Source organism: Calonectris borealis, chromosome 1, assembly GCF_964195595.1.
Source record: "Calonectris borealis chromosome 1, bCalBor7.hap1.2, whole genome shotgun sequence".
Taxonomy (NCBI): domain Eukaryota; kingdom Metazoa; phylum Chordata; class Aves; order Procellariiformes; family Procellariidae; genus Calonectris; species Calonectris borealis.
Genome location: NC_134312.1, coordinates 11,679,873 through 11,703,147, shown reverse-complemented (window position 1 = coordinate 11,703,147; position 23,275 = coordinate 11,679,873). Strand labels below are relative to the sequence as shown.

General features: G+C 36.2%; 1 protein-coding gene across 1 annotated transcript in view; it reads right to left on the bottom strand.

The window, feature by feature from the left end:
- Positions 1–1,758: 1,758 nt before the first annotated feature.
- The window catches only part of HGF (hepatocyte growth factor), a 44,236-nt gene continuing 22,719 nt past the window's right edge, over positions 1,759–23,275 (bottom strand). The window contains exons 7-17 of the mRNA XM_075144460.1: positions 18,800–18,974; positions 16,676–16,803; positions 15,098–15,200; positions 12,941–13,080; positions 11,569–11,607; positions 10,997–11,093; positions 8,248–8,322; positions 7,508–7,654; positions 6,698–6,804; positions 4,658–4,803; positions 1,759–2,429 (exon numbers count right to left, since the gene is read on the bottom strand). Of these exons, the coding sequence (XP_075000561.1) occupies positions 2,259–2,429; positions 4,658–4,803; positions 6,698–6,804; positions 7,508–7,654; positions 8,248–8,322; positions 10,997–11,093; positions 11,569–11,607; positions 12,941–13,080; positions 15,098–15,200; positions 16,676–16,803; positions 18,800–18,974 (1,328 nt within the window). The 3' untranslated portion in view covers positions 1,759–2,258. The remainder of the gene's footprint in view (positions 2,430–4,657; positions 4,804–6,697; positions 6,805–7,507; positions 7,655–8,247; positions 8,323–10,996; positions 11,094–11,568; positions 11,608–12,940; positions 13,081–15,097; positions 15,201–16,675; positions 16,804–18,799; positions 18,975–23,275) is intronic.

Below are 23,275 nucleotides of genomic sequence, written 5' to 3'. Positions count from 1 at the left end.
TAAAATATTTTAGGATTTGATTTTTTTAGATAGACATAACAAAATGCCTGCAAATATAATACAGTGAGCACATAACAATTCTTAGAATACAAAGAGTGAACATGGAATTATATATTTTATCCACATTCTACTTGTGACTGAAAAGCAAAACTCACTTGGAGTTTTTTCAAAGTCTCTTAAAAAGTTAATCCTTTCAATAAGATATGGTCAGTATATACTTAGTAAGAATACACTCTTCACATACATGGCAATAATTAACTGTAAGTACAACAGGCTAAATCCTGCCCTCTTTAGGCCTGGTAAGTAAGAGAGCCCAAAAGGACCATAAAGCCTTCAGAGGCAACCAGAATAGATCGAGACAGACTGTCTGCGTAGCATCCACAACCTCAGATCCACTGTAGAGAGAAGTTGCATCTTGTCCAAAGAGACTATTTACATCAGGAGGAATTTCAGAAGCTCTGCTTGCTGAAAGACTTCTTCCTACGTGCCAGTAGAATCTGCTGGATGCTTGACACAAATCTCAGCAAGCCAAGCCACTTAAGCATGGGCTGAAACTCATCCCAGTTCACCAGGAGATGTAAGCATATTTGAGTCCCACTGAAGTCAAAGTGCACTGCTGAAGAAAATAATTTGGTGAGTCAACATGAGGGCTGCCTCCCAAGACAGCTCCCCTGAAGTGGTTACTTTCTGCCAGGGCAGAATTCAACCCTGCGTCTTCTGAATGAAATGTCCTTTTATATGTCTACACCATGATGTCAGCTTAGTGGCTATGCAGTTAGATATGATACGCATACCATACAATTTGCTATTGGAAACATATACAATTACATAGTCACAAGTGAAGTAACAGTGCAGTTACTTATGCAATTACACGTACAGTAGTAAAACTAACAATTGGATATATGTTGTATCAATTTTCCAGAAATTACAGGATAATTGGTGCCACCTATAACAACATATTTGTATAATACTTCCAGCCATACAACTAAATGCCTAAAGGAGAACAAGCGCTTTTCATAGATGCTGATTATTTGTTCCCTTTCCCTGTCAACATAAAGGAAAATGATGGTTCTACATACAGGCAGGAAACAAGCTACTAAACTATTGGTGATGTTTTCCACATTACATACAAGATCATATCAATATCTGCAATAATTTTATTACCCTGAAAGGAATTATACAAAGGAAATAATTTTGTCCAAATCTAGGTAAGTTTTTATTAAAGATCTTAAGTCTCTGAAAAGACTGTTAATGTATCATTTACTTTTCCCAGTATTAAGTCTCTCAACCAGGTGCCAGGCTCAATTATTTTTTTTCCTGCTGTAAATACAGAGTTGCTTTCATGAAAGTACTAGAATCAACTGAATTTTTAACACTTGTTGAGAAAGATTTGGGCATCTGATTGAAATTTCTTTTAATGGCCAAAGTCTGCCAGTAACTAATCAGGATTAATTTTTCAAACTGTATGAAATACTCTCTCTAGCACTGTAAATTCACTGTTATTTCTGGGACTAACTTTAAACAAACAATCAATAGTTTGCTAACCAACCCACTTCTATGTCTCTTCCCTGATCCAAAAGGGTTTTTGAGATATCTGTTAAGGGACCATGTGCACACCGAAGGGACCAAGTGCAGAACTAGAGTCTATAAGCACTGCGTAAAAGGAAGTGATATTGACATCTATGAGAACTCTGCTTATGGCAGGCTTGTCAAAGTCCATCAATAATGAAAAGATTAATTTCTAAAGAGATTTTTTTTAATGAAATATTGAAATCTTCGACCTCTTATAAGCAGGGAAGAGAAATATGATCATATATGTTGTCCTTGACATATGCATATATCTCTCAGTAGGTCTTTTGTCATATATGAAGAGAAATATATGGCTCATAGAAAGAATAAGATGTGTTAAATAAAACTATAATTTGTTTCTCCTTCTAAGATAATCTGAAGAGCAGCATAAAAGAGGTCATATGATCTATTTCTACAAAACCATTTATGATCCAGTAATAATATCTTTGCAAAATTGTTTACCCATTCAAGTATCTTCAGGAGATATGTCACCATACTTGCATATACTGTAAGTCACTCCAACATTTATAAAACAACACTGATAGACAAAATCACTAAAAACACCCATAAATATTAGAAGAAGCTCAACAAACTTGACTATCAAGTAGTTTAAAAATTGTTGATCTTTACATTACACATTAATTCCATGTTGTCAAAAATCTTTCTTTGAATGGAAGTTCTTGAGTTTTTCAGGGTTTTCTGTAGGTCATCATAATCTTGTGTATCCACCGGGAGTAATATGAGACCCGAACAAAAATCCCAGGACGATTTCGAATGGCGCATCCACGGCCAGGAACAATGACACCAACTACTATCTTCAGCCTGTTTTGTTCACAAACCAAGGGGCCACCATAATCTCGCTAGAAAAAAATAAACATAAAAAATGTCACTTCTCAAAATGCTTCAAGGCACAGCTCCCACCCATCTCCTACTGACTCGTTTCTTTTGAGGATGACCTAGCTCAATGAACAGGCAAAAAAGTTATTCTTGTCATAGGACAAAAATGAGCTTCCAATATGTTTTTCACAACCAGAACTTACGTGAACCAATGTCAAGGTTGGCCTTTGACCTTTGGTTGCTTCCTATGCAAATTACCCCCTATTATCCATCTTCACACGTGATTCTAGTGACTTCAGACTACCAGACCTTACTCTCCTCTTTCAGCTACCTGTAAGCATAATATTTGTTTATGTGCATATAAACCAGATGAGCAGAAAGTGAGATGACTGATAAACATCTTTGTTGTGATAACAAGCTTTGCATCAAAGACTACTGACAGAGCCAGGTTAATATCCTTCTGTCAGTCAATCATGTTGCAAGGCTCCAGAATGAGAATCTATGTGTAATAATAGGTGGGGGGGTGTGCGGTGGTAGTGGAAATCCCAAACATAATAAAAGGTAATATTTTGTGGACATAATTTTGAGATGTAATTTGTTAAAATACTCTTTTTCATTATTCTGAGTGAATGAGACATCTATGCACCAGTACATGCATTCAGTGAACATTTGGAGTATGACCAATTCAGATCGAGGTCTTATTTAGCACTAAAATATATCCAATTTAAATTACATCAAAATGGCAATTTAGATATATTCACATAGATTTGGAACTTGAACATAGATTCTGCAGTTTTCACCCAGGCAAAATGTATACTGAACCTAGCAAACTAGCTGCAAAACTAGACAGTAAATGTTCCTATCGGAGAGTGAGACGTTTAAAAAAATAAAAGCTGACAATTAGCATTGTATTCTCTCCAGATCACCAGGGAAAAAACAATGCTTGACCTTTATTTGGTTTGGGTTTTTTTTTCTGACTGACAGCAGATTAGTTCCCACATGAACAATGAACTATGTCAGTACCGTCAGAGCAGCTCATAAAACACTTTCAGGAGTGGAGTTTCACCTGCCAATCTGATTTTGTTTCTCTGCCTGTTCTCTGCTGAGGAAAGTTGCTTCAAAGGGGAACTCAGGGAGCAGGAAACCATGCAGTGATTAAGACTGATTGCTAATATTAATTCAGTCCATTTCTTCTTGCAGGGGAAAACAAAGTGCAGGATTCCCAGCAGACTTCCATGCAGATGTTTCATTTATAAGCCTTGACATGTCTAAGAGCTCATTTATGATTAAATATTTGATTTTGAAGAAACTACTTTGCAGTAACAAAATGATCCTTTGGAATATTAATAATAAACAGAAGAGGCATCAGCCTGATGAAGACCTCATTTTCCGCATGCTTTGGTAGTACCTGGGTAGGGAAAACTTCACTTCTTGGTTAACATCAGTATTAGGAAATCATCTATTCTACTCCAGATATTAAATGAATAATAATACTCATAACTGCCTTCCTTCTAGACATCACCTCACCAGGCAGATTTTCCACACAAAAAATGATATCTTCCTGTAATAAATGATTTACATTTATTTCCATTACATCTGAGCATTTCTCCTCAGATGTCTTTTCTCCATCATCAAAACTAGTCCCAAGCAAAACAACTGTATCAAACTATACTTTCACTGAAGTAGTTCTCCTGACCTCATTGATATGTTGCTCAGGCTTGATTAGGGAGACCAAATGCTCCAGCCTTCTGACTAATACTGAACTCAGTATGTTTTTGAATCTTTCTCCTTCCTTCATAACTTTATCAACTTTGTTGAGCAGTGACTTTGTATTTTGCATGCATGTCTTCATCTAAGTAAGCAGTTAAATTTGCCCCAGCCTTTACTTTCTACTCAATCAAAATATACTGCTGTTTTAGCACACAGCCCACTTTAGCCCTTATTATACAGAACACAAATTTATCTCAGTCTACAAAAGTGTTTTGTCTCATGAGTATATTTAATGTTCATGTAAATCCTTTATTGGTGTGTTGGTACAGTGAACTGAAGCACAGGAACATCTTCCTGCACTCTGGCAGAAAATAGATCACTAGAAACACAATCATTTTCCAACACAAAAGATTAAAATAATTTTTTGTGTACAAGTTTAATGCAGAGAGAATAATTATAAAAAACTCTAGAAAATTATTTCTGGGAAAGAAATGGCCAGGTTGATGGCTCCTAAGAATGTATTAGGAAATGTAATATTTACCTCACAAGGCCCAGCACCGATGGTTTCAGCTACAGCACAGATTTCTGACTCATTCACAATGATCTTCCCTTTGAGATATTGGTTGCATTTCTCATTTCCCAAAATAAACAGGTTTGCTACCCGGAGAAGGCCATCATAGTTAATTACTAGGATTGAAAAGAGAATGAGAACTTTATTCTATTTTAGGGAAAAAAAAAAAAAACACAAAAAACTTGAAGATGCAGTCTGGATAAACTTCCTCATGTAACTTCAGTTATTGTACTTTCTCTCCGTTTTTGTCCAACCTCACTGTTGTCATGCATTTGTCTTTTGGATTTCTTATATTTGCTACAATCAGGATTTGCAAGAAATTTATTTGGTGTGCATGTTTGTTCAGTTTTCTGAGAATATCTGGAGAAGTTTTTTGTATTAGAAGAAAGGACTGGGTAGCTGGGTTTACTCCACAATCCACCACCAGCTTGTCCCATCACGTCATAGGAATCAGAAAGAGTGAGCCTCAGAATGGTGTCACTCCCATCAGTGGAGTGAGGATTTTGCTCCCTGCCTTAAACACAAGTTAATGTGTAAACAGTGCCTGCCATGGCCTAGGGAAGGACGTGTGACTTGAAAAATACTGTAGCAGAGCAGAGTTTTTCTCCTTCTGTGCTGGCTCAGCTACACTGAATGACTTTGTGCCTGCAAGGGCAGAGCCACAGCTTTGTGCAATCTCCATTCATCAGTGTGAAGGTCAGGAAGCAGGAGCCCTGTGGAGCTTGTTCTTGTTCTACATGTCGAAAGACAAGCCTGTACAAGCTGCAAAGATAAATAAAGGGCCTGGACCTGCCTGTTCCCTGCACAGCCATCAAAAGAAAATGCCAAGCTTACCCTTCACTGAATTGTTATCCTGCTTTCTTGAATACAAAAAAATAGATGTAACACTTCTTCCTTCCCTGACAAGGATGCTGTGAGGATTCTATTAAGTAGTGCATAAAATATAGCACAAAGTCCTTGGATGACAGATGTTATGTATTTACTGTATTACATAACCCCACAACATTGCGAATTCCTTATCAGTTCTCTTAAGCTAAGCTTTCCTGTGATGCTGCACCGTGCTCCAGCCTGACTTCCCTGTCCCCCAGACAGCCATTCCCCCCAGAGGATGGCTAATATGGCCATGCTGGGAACATCAAAGGCAGTCATCTGGGAGAGGGCTGGTATGGATTACTTGCCACCCACAAAGAAATGCGGAGTAATGGTTACAAGGAAGAGAGCCTCAGAATTGCAGTCTAGTTTCTGCTCTGCTTCCAGGACAGCGTGAGTATGTTGCTGGTGCTTACTCAGGGTCTGTGGCAAAATGACATTTGAGCACAGTAATTATTGGAGTAATCATTGTCAACTGGCAGCTATTAACTTTATCATCAACACATAATTAGCCAGATATAGTATTTACCAGACTAAATAAATGTCTGTTCTCCCACATATTTGTATTTACTTCACACAAAAACTGTGTTTAATAAACATTAGTAAGGTTGCAAAGTCAAGTACTCAGAAGTTAGGAAATGCCAGACTTAGGGCTGCCTGTGCATCCTTAGTTCACTGTCTTTGTGTATGTTAATTATACCTTTGATTATATGATTCTGTATTAGTTTTTCCACAGGGCAGCTTGCTTTGGATACAGAAAGAGACTGCTCAAATAGATGAATCGGAATTTTTCTAAAAAGGGTTAAAACTCTGCAAAAAATATTCTGCCAGATTTTTTAAACACGTAGAACAATATTTTTCTCTAGTTCATTCTTTGAAATGTTTGAATCATTTTGCCTGTCACTGAAACAAACAAACAAAAAAAAATGGACTAGTAGAAAATATTTCATATTAAATGATCTAAGTGATCTTCGATAAAATGCTCGAAGATTTACAAATGTAGAAAAAAATTAACACTATATTTTATAACAAAAAATGTTGGACAACCGTGGCATCAGGCAATACCAGCAGCCTCACCTATATGACAAGAGGAAGTAAGCTGTCAACGTATTCATTTAGTTTTTAAAAATAGTTTCTTACATCCAGTGTATCCCCATCCATAAACACTGCAACTGGTCTTCTCTGGAATGGTACATCCAGAAATGGGCAATCGGATTATTTCTACAAAATTTGTCAATATGGCAGGTCTGAAAAGAGAAAACAAATAATAAATATAATGGATTTTACTTAACCTTCTAAAATGTATCTTTAAAATGATGTTAAATCTATTATAGACCACAGCAATGAAAAACTGTGCCAATTCTTTTCCTTTCTTTTCCACCTTTGAAGAATATGATGGATACTTCTGCCTATTTTTTGTGCTACAGCTGTTAACTGTCAAAAGATTTTTTGAAATGCTGTCACCATTTTAATGCTATTTAACTCGGGTTTTCATCTTAAAAGTAAGTAATGATGGCATTTCATTTGAATATACAGTTTTGCTAATATGGAGAAAGTTTGAAAGCTCATATATACACAAGGATCTCAATTACAATCTGGTGCTTATTCTATAAATTAAAACCATACACTAGTCAATGTGGGTTGTTTTTTTTTTTAAAAAAAAAAAAGAAATAAACTCAACAGAAAAAACCTCCCAACAAACCTAAACTTGGTTATCAGGAAAAAAACTGTAGGCACGATTTTTCAGAAGTAACATCTGTTTTCTGAGCAAGGTAGATGAACCTGCATCTCTGCATATATCAAGTAAAATTTCTTACAACTGGAAGCTTACCCCATGGAGACATCATCTGCAGTATCAGAGACAGTAGAGAACTGAATTTGCAAATCTTATTTAGGAAGAATCTCATTCATCAGTTGAAAATCCAGGAATTGGCAATAACAACTACTAACCTGCTAAGTTTCAGTAAGACCAAATCTGACCCTGCAGGGCCATATACCAACTGGGAGATATTCAGAACTTGTCTATGCTTCTCCTCTCCCTTTCCTTTGATATTATGGACTCCAAGCCAGGCTTTGTAGTCTTTCAAATCTTTGTACCTAAATAAGGCAAAGTTGGTTAGGATTTTATTGAGTGTATAATAAAATAACTCAAAAAACTCTGCTTGATATGATTATGCTAGAAGATCTTAACTATTACTCTTCACCAGAAATGGGTTTATGCTGCCAACTGCTATTCCAAAATCAACATGCTCGGATGTAAGTTTTTGGTCTGAAGCCACTACATAATTTTATCTTTAACTGTTACTAAAATCTATTTTTTTTTTCCTAATAGTATCCAAACATTTAGATCCTTGGACAGTAAAACCTTTGAACTTTTTGACATTTACCCAAGTTTTCTATTTTATTCTGTCCAATTAAGCAGAAGCATGAGATTATTTTCATAAAGAGGCAATTGTCTAACCATTACACTTGGAAAACATATTTATACTTCTATGTAACATAGCCAGAGCTCTTTTAGATTAACAACAATAATAACAGAAAATACCAAGGTCCCACAGGACTTTTACATCAGTAAAGCAGTGCTAAAGCCAAACAGGAGGGAAGAATGTTGCATTTAAGTTGAAGAAATGTGCTGATAAGTTCCCGAAAATAGATGTATTTCAATATTGCAAAGCTACAGACTACTGTACCGAGAAGGGAAGCACTGCCTTGCTGTTAGAACCCACTCTTCCTTTACCAAAGTACCTCCACAGATATGCTTATTCCTGGAGACAAAAAAGAAGACAAATTAAAAAAAAAGTTATAGTGTTAGTTTCTACGTAGTCAAAATCTTTAAAGAGTACTTTTGCTCCCCAGTATGTTTGCTGGTGAAAGGTGGCTGACTGACAGCCTGCGAAAACGTCTCTGTCCCTTAGCTCTACAGCTTCAACACTTATAGTAGCATGACCTTGCAGAGATTTACTCCAATGTGTATAAACCAAGAGGAAAGAGAAATTCAGTTACTCTGTTCATTTAGTGGTTTCAAAGTTGAATTTATAATAAGGGACTTAATTTAAAAAAAAAAAAAAAAAAAAAGGCAAGCTAAATCTTGCCTTTTGTAACAGGAACTGGACTGAAACATTCAAGCAAGTCCCCAAACTGCCACCAGATGTAAACAAAATTTGGTCATTATTCATGTAGGTATTATTCAAACATTGACCCTGAGGTGGAGAGTTCCTATTTGATTACCAGCCCTGTGAGATTTCTGTCCCCACATACTTCAGTTGGAAACAATCTGCAATGTATGACATCCTACATGTGATTATAGAAAACCTGCAGCATAATATATCAAGTAAAATTAAAGCAATTAAGCATGGCAGTTCTTTCAAAAATAAAGATGACTGTGGAATGCAGATTAATTAGTTTCCTTCTTTGTGCCTCCAAAATCACATTTATTTTCTGCAGTTCTTTGGAAAGTGAATCAGAATTGTCAGCAATTTGGGAAAAGCTTAAAATCTCACAATTTATAAATTCAAATTACACAAATGTTCAAAGCTTTGCAAAGAACTGCTGGAAGGAGCCCAGACTCTATATGGAGTTCAAAGACAGCAGAATAACACAGATGTTTGTCTCCTCTTTTTTTTTTTTTTTTTTTTTTTATTGTATTTTGGTTGAGGAACAAAATATCTGGTCCAAAAGGATGGATTCTTCTTAAAATATAGATTCTGCCCAGTTTTGTTATAAAAATGTCACAATCAGGGGTATAAATATGTTCTTGCATATTATGTTTACATCACTAATTATCAAAAGGAATTTACAAGATCGCATCATCTGCTTTAGAAGATTGCCTAGTACACACAGGAAGGTGAAACTTATTATTTAAATGTGGTAAAAATTCAGAGATGATTCCATGAAATAGATGAAATTCATCCAAATATACATAAATATACCTGATAACAGAATTTGGATTGGATATATAAGAAAATATGCCATTGATTAATTTAACATTCAGAGGTGGGTCTTGCCTGCCAAATATGAATACAAATTTCTAAGTATCACTAGGCTTTTACCATTCAGACAGGGCAATTCTATTTTGAGGTGTACAGTTAGCTTTTTGCAGAAAGTCCTGAAGTCATTAAGATTTTGTTTCAGACAACATTCTATTTGCTTCCTTGGTAACAATACAAAATAAAACTACGTTTTTATGCCCACATGTAGTACTTAAAAATATATTTTGCTGCTGGAGAATTCCAGGAATCCCTTTTTTATAAAATAATCTGCAATCATTTAAGCACTCATCTGCTTAATGGAATTTTGTTGCATAACACAAAATCCAGGCTCAACTACCTTAATATCAGCTATTTAAATTTAGGTACCCAGATGTAATTCACCTTACCTGTCTAAAATTTCCTCAAACATCAAGACTGCTTTAAAAATAGTGGAAAGATAAGCTTTTCCAGAGAGTGATTCAGCCCACTTATATGGATATTTAGTCTAGGAATAGAGTGGTGTTCCTCTAGAAATGTCTTTCAGGACCACCTGATAGACTTTCAGAAGGGTCTAGTTCTGATTGGAGCTCATAAGGTGCAAAGATTATCAAGGATGGGAAGGACCCCCAGAATTTCTCTAGCAATGAACAATGTAGAAAATAGGCATTTCAACTTTTCCTTTACTCCAATTTTTCATTTAAGACCTACTTTACAACACAGTTTTAAGAGATGACGAATCATAAGCTAATAGAAGTGAGCTGTACTTTAGTCTGTACCAGCAGACAAAAAAGACATTTTTTTACAATTTTTTTTCATGATGGAAGATACAGGGCTGATGCATGAGATATATCTCCTGTTATACATTAATGATTCATGCTTCCAGCTGATGAGTTATGAACCAGAGTAATGAACGTAAGAAACAGTAATTCTGTGTTCTGGCTTTTACACAGTAGCAAAGTAAGATCTGCCATAATGTAATACACATTTCCAGCTGTACATGTTAGAGTCTTGTTTTACAGAATGAAAAGGATTTCCCTGCTTATTTTTTTAATACAGAATACATTTCAATTGCATGCAATGATATGAGCAGAAAGCTAAATATGACACTGCTGTTAAAATGAAAATATTGATATGAAACTCAATTTTTTTTGTAATAGCCTCTAAAATAAATAGTTAAATGCTGGATGCTAAGCCAATGTTATGAAAAGGTCTGCAGTAGCTAATTGAAAGAGCAGAACGCTATGAATGCTTTGCAAGCTCATGTGTGTAAGTTAGTGATAATCAAATAATAAATATTTCACTGACAGAGTGAATACTGTGGAATCACCTGATGTTCCAGGAATCTCGATTTTCTGCTTTTACAGAATTTAACTGCAATCTAGAAGTATTCTTATTATGGTCAACATCTTCTACAGTTCCAAAACAAATATCCTAGTAGAAGTACTGTCTTTCTAATCACAGTGATAGTTACCTGTATGTCAAACTAACCACCCATCCTTCGTTAGTTTGTGTTGGGATTCCATTTACAACTCTCAAATGTTTTGTTGAGGCACAAGGAATGACAGTATCTGAAAGCAGGTCCAGAGATCACATTTTACTAAAAACAGCGGTAGGAAACCTGTACAGTTGCACATAAGGACCACAAGAAGATCAATATTTATTGCAGATTAACTTTCCTGCGCTAATGAATTATATTTCTAGAGCATCAAAACTACTTCACTGAAGCTGGGTCAGTCTATATAAATATTCATAGGGAATATAAGATACATATATTCAAATAGATTTTTGAGATTTACATAGTTTAAAACAAACATTGAAAATCATTACCATATCTCACCACTGGCAACACAGGACAGTGAGAACAGATAAAGGAGTATAATAAAGCTAGTCTACATTTTCCTCTTCTAAAAGCAATTTTTCCCAAGCTGTATCATTTTTTTGTGTCTTTAACTGATCTTTCTCTTGGTTCCCAATTGGAAAGAAATGACTAGTCTTAGAGGATACAATACGTGCACTGCACAGTGCATCTGCAAATTTACTTACCATCCAAACTGGTTGTAGTAGGAGTTGTATCACCTTCACCTAGACAGACACATAAGATAGCCATAATACAAAATTAAAACACATCGAAAATTGAATAGAGTAAATATATATATGTATAGTGCAGTTTGAAGAGACCAGTTAAAGGCACCAAGTAAGTACACTTGGGAACTGCCAGCATTTTGTCTGTACTGGTTAAGCTGGTTATCGGTACCTGAATGAGCTACTGGTAGTTTAATACTAGTCCATACAAGTTACAATTGCAAAACAAACATATTCCAGCTCTGGAGTTTGATTCCAGAAATAATAATACTCACCATTGCTGTATACCCTACAAATGTTTTCTGTGAATATTTCCTTAGGAATTCATAGATCCAGACAATGAACTCAGAGTGAATGAATAAAATTTATATTTCTTCAGCTGTTGTTCTTTATCTACATTGACACAAATAAACTTTTGCACAGTTTGTTTACTCTTCACATAGATGCCAAAATATCACCTGAGACTTCAAATATCACCTCTTAGAGATGCTGCAGTTCAGACTATGAGGAAATGCAGCAGATTGTTGCTAGGAATGAATGTAACATTATCCTTAATCTCAAGAGATCACAGACATGCATTCAAAAGCCTGTTTTACCATTTAAATGTTCTCCCAGGATATACAGCACAGTGATTTAGAAATAAGAATTGAAGAGAAAAATTTTGAACATAAATGTGAATTGCACATTTTTCGGCATAAATCTATTTTTTTTTCACTTAACGTCAATTTATTACTGAATTCCCTAGGATTTTTAATTCTGTTTATTTAAGCTATTTAGATTTTAACATGCAACTTTGGAGGAGTGATGTTCCTAATTCTTGCCAGGAGTTAAATCATCCCATAAACATCCGAAAGCAGAATCTAATCTATATAGCACATATACACTTCAGCATATATATAACGAGTTATCCTAACTTTACAAAGAAATACAGATCACATAAAAAGACTTGTAGCACAGAAGATAACTGTCCCTCGGTTTCTTGAGGCCACAGCCAGCATTCTGACCACTAGACAATTCTTTGTCTCCGTCCAGCCCTCATTCAATAGCTAGATCTGTTGGAAAATGTTTGACCATCTGTAATAGCCCTTTTATGCCCCTGCTGTATAAATAAGCCTTGAAATCTCCAAGCTGGTCAAGGAAAAGGTCCCCTTCTTCATATATTGCACAAGCAGTTTCTGTCCATTCCTTCTCAGTCATGCACAATTGATTCTTGATAGAATTACACATTTTCTGCTGCCACAAGTGACAACAGAAAGGTATGCATATGCATGTGACACCATGGCTTCACTGGGACTGCACAGTTGACAATGCCTGAGGCATACCAAGTACTTACATCGAGAAATAGGGCAGTAATCCCAGGGAACGAGAGGATCATCTGTGTAACACCAGGGACCATGAAAATCATCATCTGGATTGCGGCAATAGTTTTTCTTCAGTTTACTAACATCTGGTTCTCTGAATATTTGTATATGCCTACAGGGAAAAAAAAATTCAAAGTGCTGAAAAGCTTTATACTATAGCCCAAATTTTCAAAGGTTAAATGTTACTTTGCTTCACATTGTAATATTAGCTGATTGAGAAGCCTACAGGTCAGGGTTTAGGGCTGGTTAAAATCAAAGGGAAGATGAGACCCAAATATTTGCTGGATCTGGGTCCAAGTTTCCTCTGGTTGGTATTTTAAGCACTGTGTCCATTGGACAGCTGGGAGGTTTCTAGATCTCTCACTCAAGCTAAAATCCCTGGGTACCCTGAAGAGGGATCTTTACGCTGATTAGAAGAGCGTCTGTGTTGCCCTCAGCAAACCTGCAGGCCTCTCTGTGAGCACAGGTACGCTTCTCCCTGCAGATTAACCGTTAGTACAAGGGAACACTGAATCTGCAAAGAAAGCTGAATCTCAGGTAAAGGAAAGACAAATACAAGAAAGTTAGCAAGAGTGAGCAGCAGGCAAGGAGAGGGATGAACGGCTCAGACAAACTGCAGTGATAGGTCACCTAAGTTGCAAACCTACACAAGGCACTTTAAAGGTGAACGTTTGGGGTGACAATCTGAAGCAGAGCAAGCTGTTTATTTCTGGCTTGTCAGACAAAAGCATACAGGCTTCCTAAGTTACAGCTGCACTGCCCTTTTAGTTCATAACCAACCATGCATGCTGCTTCTAGCACATCCATAACAAGAGTAACTGCTGAAGTGAGACAGATAACTCCCCAAAGAAGTTCCCAGGTGAAAAATTTGTGGGAGTAAGAGAAGAAAGACTGTTCTGTGCTCAAGATTATATGAAGGCAATTGCATCAAGCATCCAGTTGATTCAAGCTGTCTCATTCACAGCTAGTTGAAGACTTATCAGAGCTCTCAGAAGTCATGAACTTAAACCTCTGCCTCCCTGACATGGACAGGACACTGGAATATATATGCTGTCTCTGACCCTGTGTAGGGAAAACCACATATAGTCCAGCTGGTAATTCCAGACAGTGCCACTGAAGTCTGCCTTTTGCAATACAGCTTCCCCAAAGGCTGACTTAGTGACTTACATGCCTTTGCCTGACTGAGCATCAAGTCAACAGCAGGAATCAGGGACAGCTAAATTCCAGAGGACAATGGCTAATATGTTGGGCACTATGACTGTGGTGATCATGAGCATTATCTCAAGAACAAGTACCAAAAGTAATATACACATAATCACATCGACTTCAGAAACTAAAGGAAAACAAAGGCAAACTGTTTCCATCCGGGCCACTAATGTGTGTAATATCTCATACATAGCAACATTTTTAATGAACCTCTGTCTTTGTGCGGTACCTGGAAGTCATTGTTCTTGTCACTCCTGAGATTTATTAATCTACTGTTCTGAACCAGCAAAGACAACACTGAAGATCCTGGCATGATTGAAAAAGTCTTGGAAACTCACAACTTCTTTTGTACTTACTGCTGATTCATTTTTACTTTAACAAATAAATTAAAGTAACTTGCCATTTCCGTTACTTGGATATGAAGCCAAAGTAAAGATAAACAACAGAAATTGCAAGTCGCTTTAATGGCATTTAATGTCAGTGTCATTAGATCATAGACTCCAGATTCAATTTCAGGCTGCAAGGGACCTTAGGTGGTTTCAAGTCCAACCTCTTGCTTGAAGCAGCATGAGCTATGAGATCAGATTGATGAGATAACCATTTCCTGCTTTATTCCTGCTATCCTCTCATAGAACAAAACTTGCAAAGACAAAGATGGGGTAAACCAGGCCAGTAAACTAAACACTAAGAAACATCCCAAAGCCTGCAATTAGTGGTTAGCCTGAACAAAGACATGTTGCGTAATATATTTAAACACCGAGAGAAAAAAAAAGGAAAAAAAAAAAGAAGAAAAAAAAGATATTAAAGCTCCAGGGCATAAGGGGCTGTTTTTGAATCACTGCAGAAGAAAAAGAGATGCCATCTGGAGGCAGTGTTTATTTAGGACTCACTGAACCATCTCTTTCTGTTTCGTATGTACACACCTACGTAAGTCTTCAATATTCTTGTCCCATGTGGAGCAAGTTAGCCCAAATCTTGTCTTGGATAGATTTCCCATGTAACTCTTGCCATTGCCACGATAACAATCTGAATAAGAATGTTGAGACAAAAAGAAGTGGAGGGTGATTGTGCAACATTGAAAAGAAAACTCTTCCTTTCCATCAGTAATCCAAGTAATTAAACACAAGTGTTATATTTAACAAACACTATACAATATAAATCAGACAACTGTAGAAATCAAATCAGAAAGAAAATGGGAGAAAGTTTTCAAATTTAGATACATAATCTGCTTGAGACCTTCATTCTCAACACAGTAACATTTTAAGTTTTGCCTTACTTAGATAAACTAGGAACATTTCTTTCATAAATTGTTAGTTTAGGGTTAATTTAGAAGGGTCACACAGAATATTCTAAAAGTTGTCAGGAGCTGTTTTATACAAAACAAAACAAAAATGCCCCCTTAATACTCCTTCCTCAAAAAACAGGCACTCAGCCTATTTGAAACAACTTACCTTTGTGTAGATTCTGGATACTGGCAACAGTATATAATTCTAGACTTAAGTTGTACTTTGGCAAAATCAAAAAATCAACATCACTTTAATTTTAATGTAATTCAAAAACTTGTCTGTTCACTCCAGCAGAAGTCATGTTTAATTCATAAGCTTTTATCACAAGCCTTTTTGAGACTTTTCAGGAGGATTGTTTAAAATGATCACTACTATAAAGACTTTTTGTATAAAGCATTTCATTTCATATTCATCAGTATTTTTACTTTCTGATAATTGATACTTTACAAAAAATACAGAATCAAAGTCAAAGTTTAATCCTTTCTCTGACAGAACTCTTGCTACTGCAACTCTTTCAAATTTTAAGAGGAAAGGTGGCTAAAATTTAAAGATGGAGATCTTAACGCAGCCTGATGTAGGATTGTAGGTCTGAGGTCTTAGCCTCAGTTTATGCTACGATTGACATCAGTTCTCAAGATGTAATAATATTCCTTAGAGTAATACCAAGACCTCATGGGAAAAACAACATTTGCCTGAAGACTCAGAGTGGACTTTACAGGCAGAGGTAACAGTTTGAAGCTAAGACGGAAGTCCCACGTGTTTTTTTCAGCTCAACTCCTTTTAGACAAGGGGATATATGAAAAAAATAAACTTTAAAAATCGCTTGTGGTGGCACCATATGCAATTATAAAAAGACTGTGAACGAAGGAAATAATCTCAGCTCTGGAAAAAGGCCTTTCAAACTAAGAAAGGTGAGACAGTAGAGCAGATCTCCAGCTAATATAAAATGGCACAGAGATTCACCTTGTCTAAAAATCAGATCCTATAACAAATCTTTGCTGCAGTTTTCCCTTCTGGAATCGAAACATGAACTGAGAAACGAATCTCATTTACACCATGATGAATCCCAAGTATGCAAATAAAGCCAAAGCAGAACTACACAGGTGTAATACAGATGTACCGAGACCAACTTCTCCAGTTTTCAAGCCTGCCTATCTGCGTTCGGAACAGTACAGCATTCACTTAAAATCACGTTATCACCCTTCCCTCTGTTACCTTGTTCATTTGATACATCGCACTTAGGAATCTGGGAGCAATAACCAATACGGATGTTTGGGTCAGTGGTAAAACACCAAGGTGATTCAGATCCATCTGGATTTCGGCAGTAGTTCTCCCTCAAATCCCTATAAAAATAAATATGTTAGCTCACAACAGGGATAACCTAAAACCACTGATGCATTCTATTGCTTTTTATTATGAATTAGCAATAATATAGACTCCTTAAGTTCTGTATGTTATTGATCAGTGTCAAGTGCAAGGAGATGAGGAGCCAGTAAGAACACAGTGTCCAGAAAAATCTAGTAATTGTAATAAGAATATGGTTATGGGAATTCTTTTTCAGTGGACCTATGTTTTGACTGGATATAAGATTTCATTTGAAGATTAACAATATTTTCAATATAGCTTATTTTTATTCAGGATTCTCCATCAAAATTTGTGTGCAAGCTGACATTGGATACACCTGCAATCCATTACAAGTACTTTTAAATACAAACATTACCAAAGTGCTTAAAATTCCCTGTACTTTGAATAGTTCTGCTGAGTTTAGAGAAAGAGAGTCCTGTAGACTGTCAGTGATTCATTTAAGAAACGGAATCTTGGAATACAAAAAATTGTATGTGGAAATTCTATACAGCTGTTACTTTTAAAGTAAAAGTTAGTCACAAGGGAACATCTTTAAATGTCTCTCGCAGCTTGCATGAAATAGTCAAACCTCTTAAATATAAGTTTTATTTTCCCATCTCCTGACAGTTGTTGCCATGTTCTGTGCATGTCCATATTTCACTGTATTTTTCCATCTGCAGCATTTACTGATAAAAGACTATGGAAAAAATGGGCCCAACACTGTAATTCTTACTCATGTGAGTTTTGAACAGTCATACCAGTGGTTCTATTGATTTTACTCAAGATATTGGCCTGAATAGCCACTACACTCTCAAGCTTCAGCTGAATAAGCAGTCCTTATATTGTTAGCCCATCTACACTGCTAGGAACATTGTCAAAACTGCATGAGGGCCTACTCCTGCAGCAGCGTTACATAGGTACAGCACAAATTGGTTTAAGTGGTGGTTTGTCTGAGAACAACCTGTGGGATCAGGCTCAAGCACTAACTTCCACGTAAATTCAAGGTGGTCCTAAGATTGACAGGAGGCGGCTCAGGATCAGTCCTATTTTCCATTGCAATGATGGTTGTTACATTTTCAGTAGATGTGTTACAATGCACAGTATTTGATCAATAAACTGAACAATAGTAGTGAAGGGATTAAGACAACAAACCTAACTATTTTGCTCAAACAAGCTATTGTTAGAAAGGTAATCCAGACTCAGACTGGAATCTTTTCTTTACCTTGAAAGATCCACACTATTAAATTCCAGCACAAGCCCAGCTGGATATTTAGCCGTCAATAAAGACATTTAGTACAAACTGGGCTTTGGGTCCATGCTGGTCAGCTAGGTTTCCTCTATGTTCAGTGAAAAAAGGACTGAAAAAAGAGCACGATTAAGGTAACTGCCTAAAATAAGTAGATTATTCACATCCTGGAAGTTTATGAACTGTACAGAAAGGTTGGATGACCAGTGGTCCTTCAGGTAAAAGCAGTCCTATTCATGCAAGTACATTAGTAATGAGACAGAAAGAGGATTAAAAAGATGGAAAATAAAAGAAGTGTTGTCAAATATTATAAATGTCAAGTATTACCAAGGAGATTACACTTAGGTAACAATTAGAACATATTAAGTTAAAGTCAGTAACCAAACTGTGAATAAGTACTTACGTCCATGAAAGAAAAACAATAGTAATGTACCAGCACTATTGGGATTCAGATCCCAGTCTGGAAAACATCCATACGCTTCACAATCAATTAAATTGGTGAATACATGCTTGAAGAAAAAGTTCATAAAAAACCCTACAGTTTCACAAGTTCATCTAGAACTAATATTTTGAGACCTGAAAAACTGTTTTTCCCATGTTCATATGGTTTTCAGCATCAGCAAGTAGAGTGAATCAGGTCGCAGAGCAGGGACAGGGATCCTATGGTCTACTTTGGTGGCATGAGTTTCTAAACATTTGAAAACTAAGCTCTTTTCCCACTGCAGTAATACCCACATGTCTCTACTCACTTGCACTTGAAGTTCTCGGGAGTGATGTTGTGCTGGTGAGGAAACTGGGAGTCCCACCGCTGGCACTGGATTCCACTCCATATGGTGTTGACCGTGCCACGGTAACCCTCACCTTGTCCCTGAATGCATGTTGATGTCTCAGCTGCCGCCTCCGTGCTGTTCACAATGCTTTCATCTGCAGACCCAGAGAAGAAGTGCTGTTTCATTTTCTTAAGACTAAGGTTTACTAATTGCAGTTCAAATCGTGGTAATTGGAGTTCTTTGGTGAAATTGCCAATCTGATGTCTTTTACAGAATAATTTTCTCCTCTCCACATTCACAACATCCATGAAATCAAAATAGGTGTTAGACCATGTGCTAGTTTACCCACTTGCAGGCAAAGATTCTGCAACATTTAAGAGCTTTTGTTTAGTGAGACACCTGGCCTAAGCTATATCTTTGAAGGTCAGGAGATATTCTTGGTTATTCTTTGCAGTTCAGCAAATTTTTTCTCATTGGCTTAGCCTTACAAAACTGAGTGACCACCCATGTGCACACTGTTTAACATGTTAATACATGTTTGCAGGATTAAAACCCAACTGGTTTTCTCCAAAGAATTCCCAGAATAGGAAAAAAGGTGCAGATAAAAAAAAAAAAGGAGATAAATCCTGTTATAAAGTAATGTGTTAAATCCTCCTTGAAGTTTCTCTTTTTATGCCTCATATAGTTAGAGGGGGGGAAAAAAAAAGCCCAGCTTTTGGAAATCAAAGATCAGTATTCTCTACAGACAGACAAATGTTTTAAAGACTAACAAATTCATCAGACTCAAGATCTTTTACAGATGTTGATATACTCTGCATTCACCCTGGTGTGGGCTGTCTTGAACTAAATTCAGAAAAACAGTGGTTTTTGAAATGACTCATTCACATAACTTGAAAGTCTCTTTTTATTTCTTATGCAATTTTCATAATGGCAAATTAATGGCACAGATATTGCATCAGATATATACAAAGTAGTACAAAACTAAAAACACTGCAGTAAGAGCAACACTTCTACAATGTCCCAAAAAGCTCCCAACATAATATTTTTGTAAGTAACTGCCCATCTGTTGGTAATTGCTATTGTTCACAAGACTAATTTTATTAATTACCTTAAAACTATTAGTTGCCAGCAATAAGTATGTTAATAAAGTTTTAAAATTAGTTTTCTTCAAATGGTCCAGTGATTAGAGCAACATTTGTGTGTTACTCATAATATAGTTCATTCCTGGTAACTTGAGCCAGTTCTATGAACTTGCAGAGAATATGGATCTTAAGGAAACCAAATGTCATAACAGATGGGTTTGGCTGATTTGCTGTCTAATCTTCTATGTTAAAGATCACTTCCCTGTCAGATGATAACATCAAGTTTTGCAGTTGAATTATACATTTCTCTGTGCTGGAGAAAATTTCCCTTTTTTCCCTTCATCTGGTTGATGTTTTTACATCAGTGTTTCACGGTCATATTAATTTCCTATCCTTCCTTCTCAAGGCACTTTGTCTGCAAAAGTTGCCCTGTTTCAATGGGATTGTGAATTCCAAGCTCATTCCAAAGTCAGAAGGACATACTGCAAGTATCATAAGCGGGCTTCTGCAAGCTGACAAATGCACCCTTTCTAGAGGATTCATCAAACAGCTTTGCAGCTACTAGCTATATTTTTAATCATTATTACTCACTTTTTAAATAATTGGACAACAAAAAGACAAATTCATACATCTAATAGAAATACATAGCTGCATACCTCAGTTTTCCATCATAGCTAATGTATGAAAACAAATTGGAATTATATTCTAAAATAGCTCCTAAGCTGATTAGACTGAACATTGCTGTGCCACATTCAAATACATATTAGTCTTTAAAAAAGAAAAAAAGTAATGTTTTTATTAAAAATTATAGAGATGTGCTGTATAATTTGGAAAAAAAAAAGTTACCTACCATGATAAATTTCAGCGTACATATGGCATCCTGGCTGCATAATATTTCCCAAGTAAGTTAATAAATTACAACTGTATAACTCTAGCAAAAAATCTTCTTAAATAATAGTAATAATGCATAAAAATTCAAACTGATACAAGCTATTACAAAGATCTTATTTATACACAAACAGTTACTATTTCAACTGTAATGAACTGTGTAGTACATCTACTCTGTACTCAGTCATACTAGGGAAAAAGTAGTTAGATTGACATTTATGTATCATTGTGTGTGGGCTTTTTTTAAATCACATGCCTGAAATGAAATAACTGATGCATCAATTGATTTAAGCGAAGCTGTAGAGTCATTTTATAGAGCATTCCTTCTTATACATCTACAGATACACAGTTCATCACTAAACCTTACACTCTGTGTCTGGACAGTGACCTCTATCTGTAGATCAGATTTTACAATATTTGTGTGTCAAAATATCCTGTTTAAAGGAACAGACAAACTTAACTTTCACATTGTCATGAATACTTGCACATCCAAGCCACTACTGGAAAGACTTACATGATGATGGCTAAGAGAGAAATTATTTCAAAATCTGCAATGTGTGATGGATTATCTGCTACTACTATTTTGTGGCAGCTGTCAGTAAGAATTCTAGTGATGAAAAGGATCACTAAAATATGTTTATTTGAATTAATAAAGCAAACTTCTATCTACAAAAGGTCCACAGAACCCTCCCCAAACTCTTCTTGCTGTACCACCTACATTTCCTACAAATGTCTAATTTTCAAACATGAAAAATGAGACTCCAGAATATTTCTGAAATTTAATTCTGAAATTCTGAGGTCTTGTGCCCTCAGAAACAACCTCTCCCATTCTGGCTCTTGACTCTCAGAGGAAGCTTAAAAATTATCAAAAAAGGCTCAAGAAATCCTTCATTCAGCTGGTGATTTCCACAAACAGACATGCTGGGAACAGTCTCCCTATTCATGTTAATGAAAGTGGGGCTGGATGCGCACAGGGACATGCAAAAGCTTGAGGAGTGGTGCCTGCCTCAGCAGGCATTACAGAGGTGCTCTGCAGACTATAAGGCAGTTGCCAAACCTTAAGAAGTGCCCAGGTTGTCCAAGCCTACAACTTAAACAGTCATCTCCATTCAGTACTGGTCTTGTTCTTGAGACTAATTACTCTTGTCACCCACATAGCCAATTATCTAAAGTTTAATAACTCCAAGCATGAACATCAGATGTGCAGAGCACTGGTGAAAGAGTCCTGAGACCACACTCACCAGTTCTCTTACAAAGTGGAAACAAGATCAAGCTAAAAATCAGTGAGGCTGAATTCCCATCCCTATCCTAGCAATTCCTTTAAATTATAAATTAAGACCTGCAATTCCAAGGGCTTGTTCTAATGAAAGAGACATTATGAATTAAGTTAGAAGATGAAGAAGAATTTAAATTCAATAAGCAATCCTTACTATGCAGGCAGGTACTTTAATTTCATATTAGAAGTACCCTTTTTTTTGTTCCAGTTCAGCTTTTATAGTTCTGAACTGAGATAAAAAGTACTGTTAAAGGAAGATCACATGAAAGATCATCTTATAAAAGACTAATATTTATGATTTATTAGTTAAATGTCACTTCTTATTCCTCTATGAAACTTCATTCTGAACAGAAGAATTTGGTAATTGCCTAGCAGCATTTTGCTACTTTTGAACTTTGTTTGGTTTTTTTTTTTTTTTTTTTTTTTGTATTCTGGATGACTCAAATTAACCATGTAGTTCAGACAACTACTTGAGGATTTCTTGTTAGTAGTGTTTCCACCTTCACCTGTTCACTCTGAAGTCCCCAAGCAAAGTGCAACAATGCAAAGGTTTCCTTTTTTCCATAAAACCCTCCCTATTTTGCTACCTCAAAATACATAACTTTATTAATAAGGGTCAGCTCATGCATTCATAGATGCTTAAGTAAAGAGATGAAACATTATCCAGAGCTTCATGTGTAAAGCCACAGATAGTCTTCTCAGTTCTGGTTCTCACAGTAATGCCAGCATGAGGGAATCAGCAGGGGCCTTGAGTCATTCTACAGCTGAAGTAACCAGTTGGAGTACTATTTCTGTCTTTAATCCCAATGACCCACAAGAAAATCCTGCACAAATTTTAGGCCAATGGTGAAACTCCTACTGACTTAAAAGAAGGTAGGGATTTTGCTGGAGTATTGATGTTCTTTTATGGTAATATTATCTTTGTATTTTTGGAAAAAGACATAGTTGGAAAAGAAACAGGGTCCTAAATTACTTTATCAGGAAAATTCCTACTTTTGCTTATATTGTTGCAATGTCTTTCCTAGTGTGTCAGTCAACAAAAGGAAGATGTGCCCTAACAAAAGGTTTTTAAAAGTAGGTTTTAAAAGATAAGTGGTGCCTAACCCAGTAACGAAAGTGTTCTAAACACAGCAAAGTCCTCATTAAACATGATCCATGCAATTCTGCAAATGTCAGTAAGAAACTTGAGTGTCGTTATGGGGAAAAGCT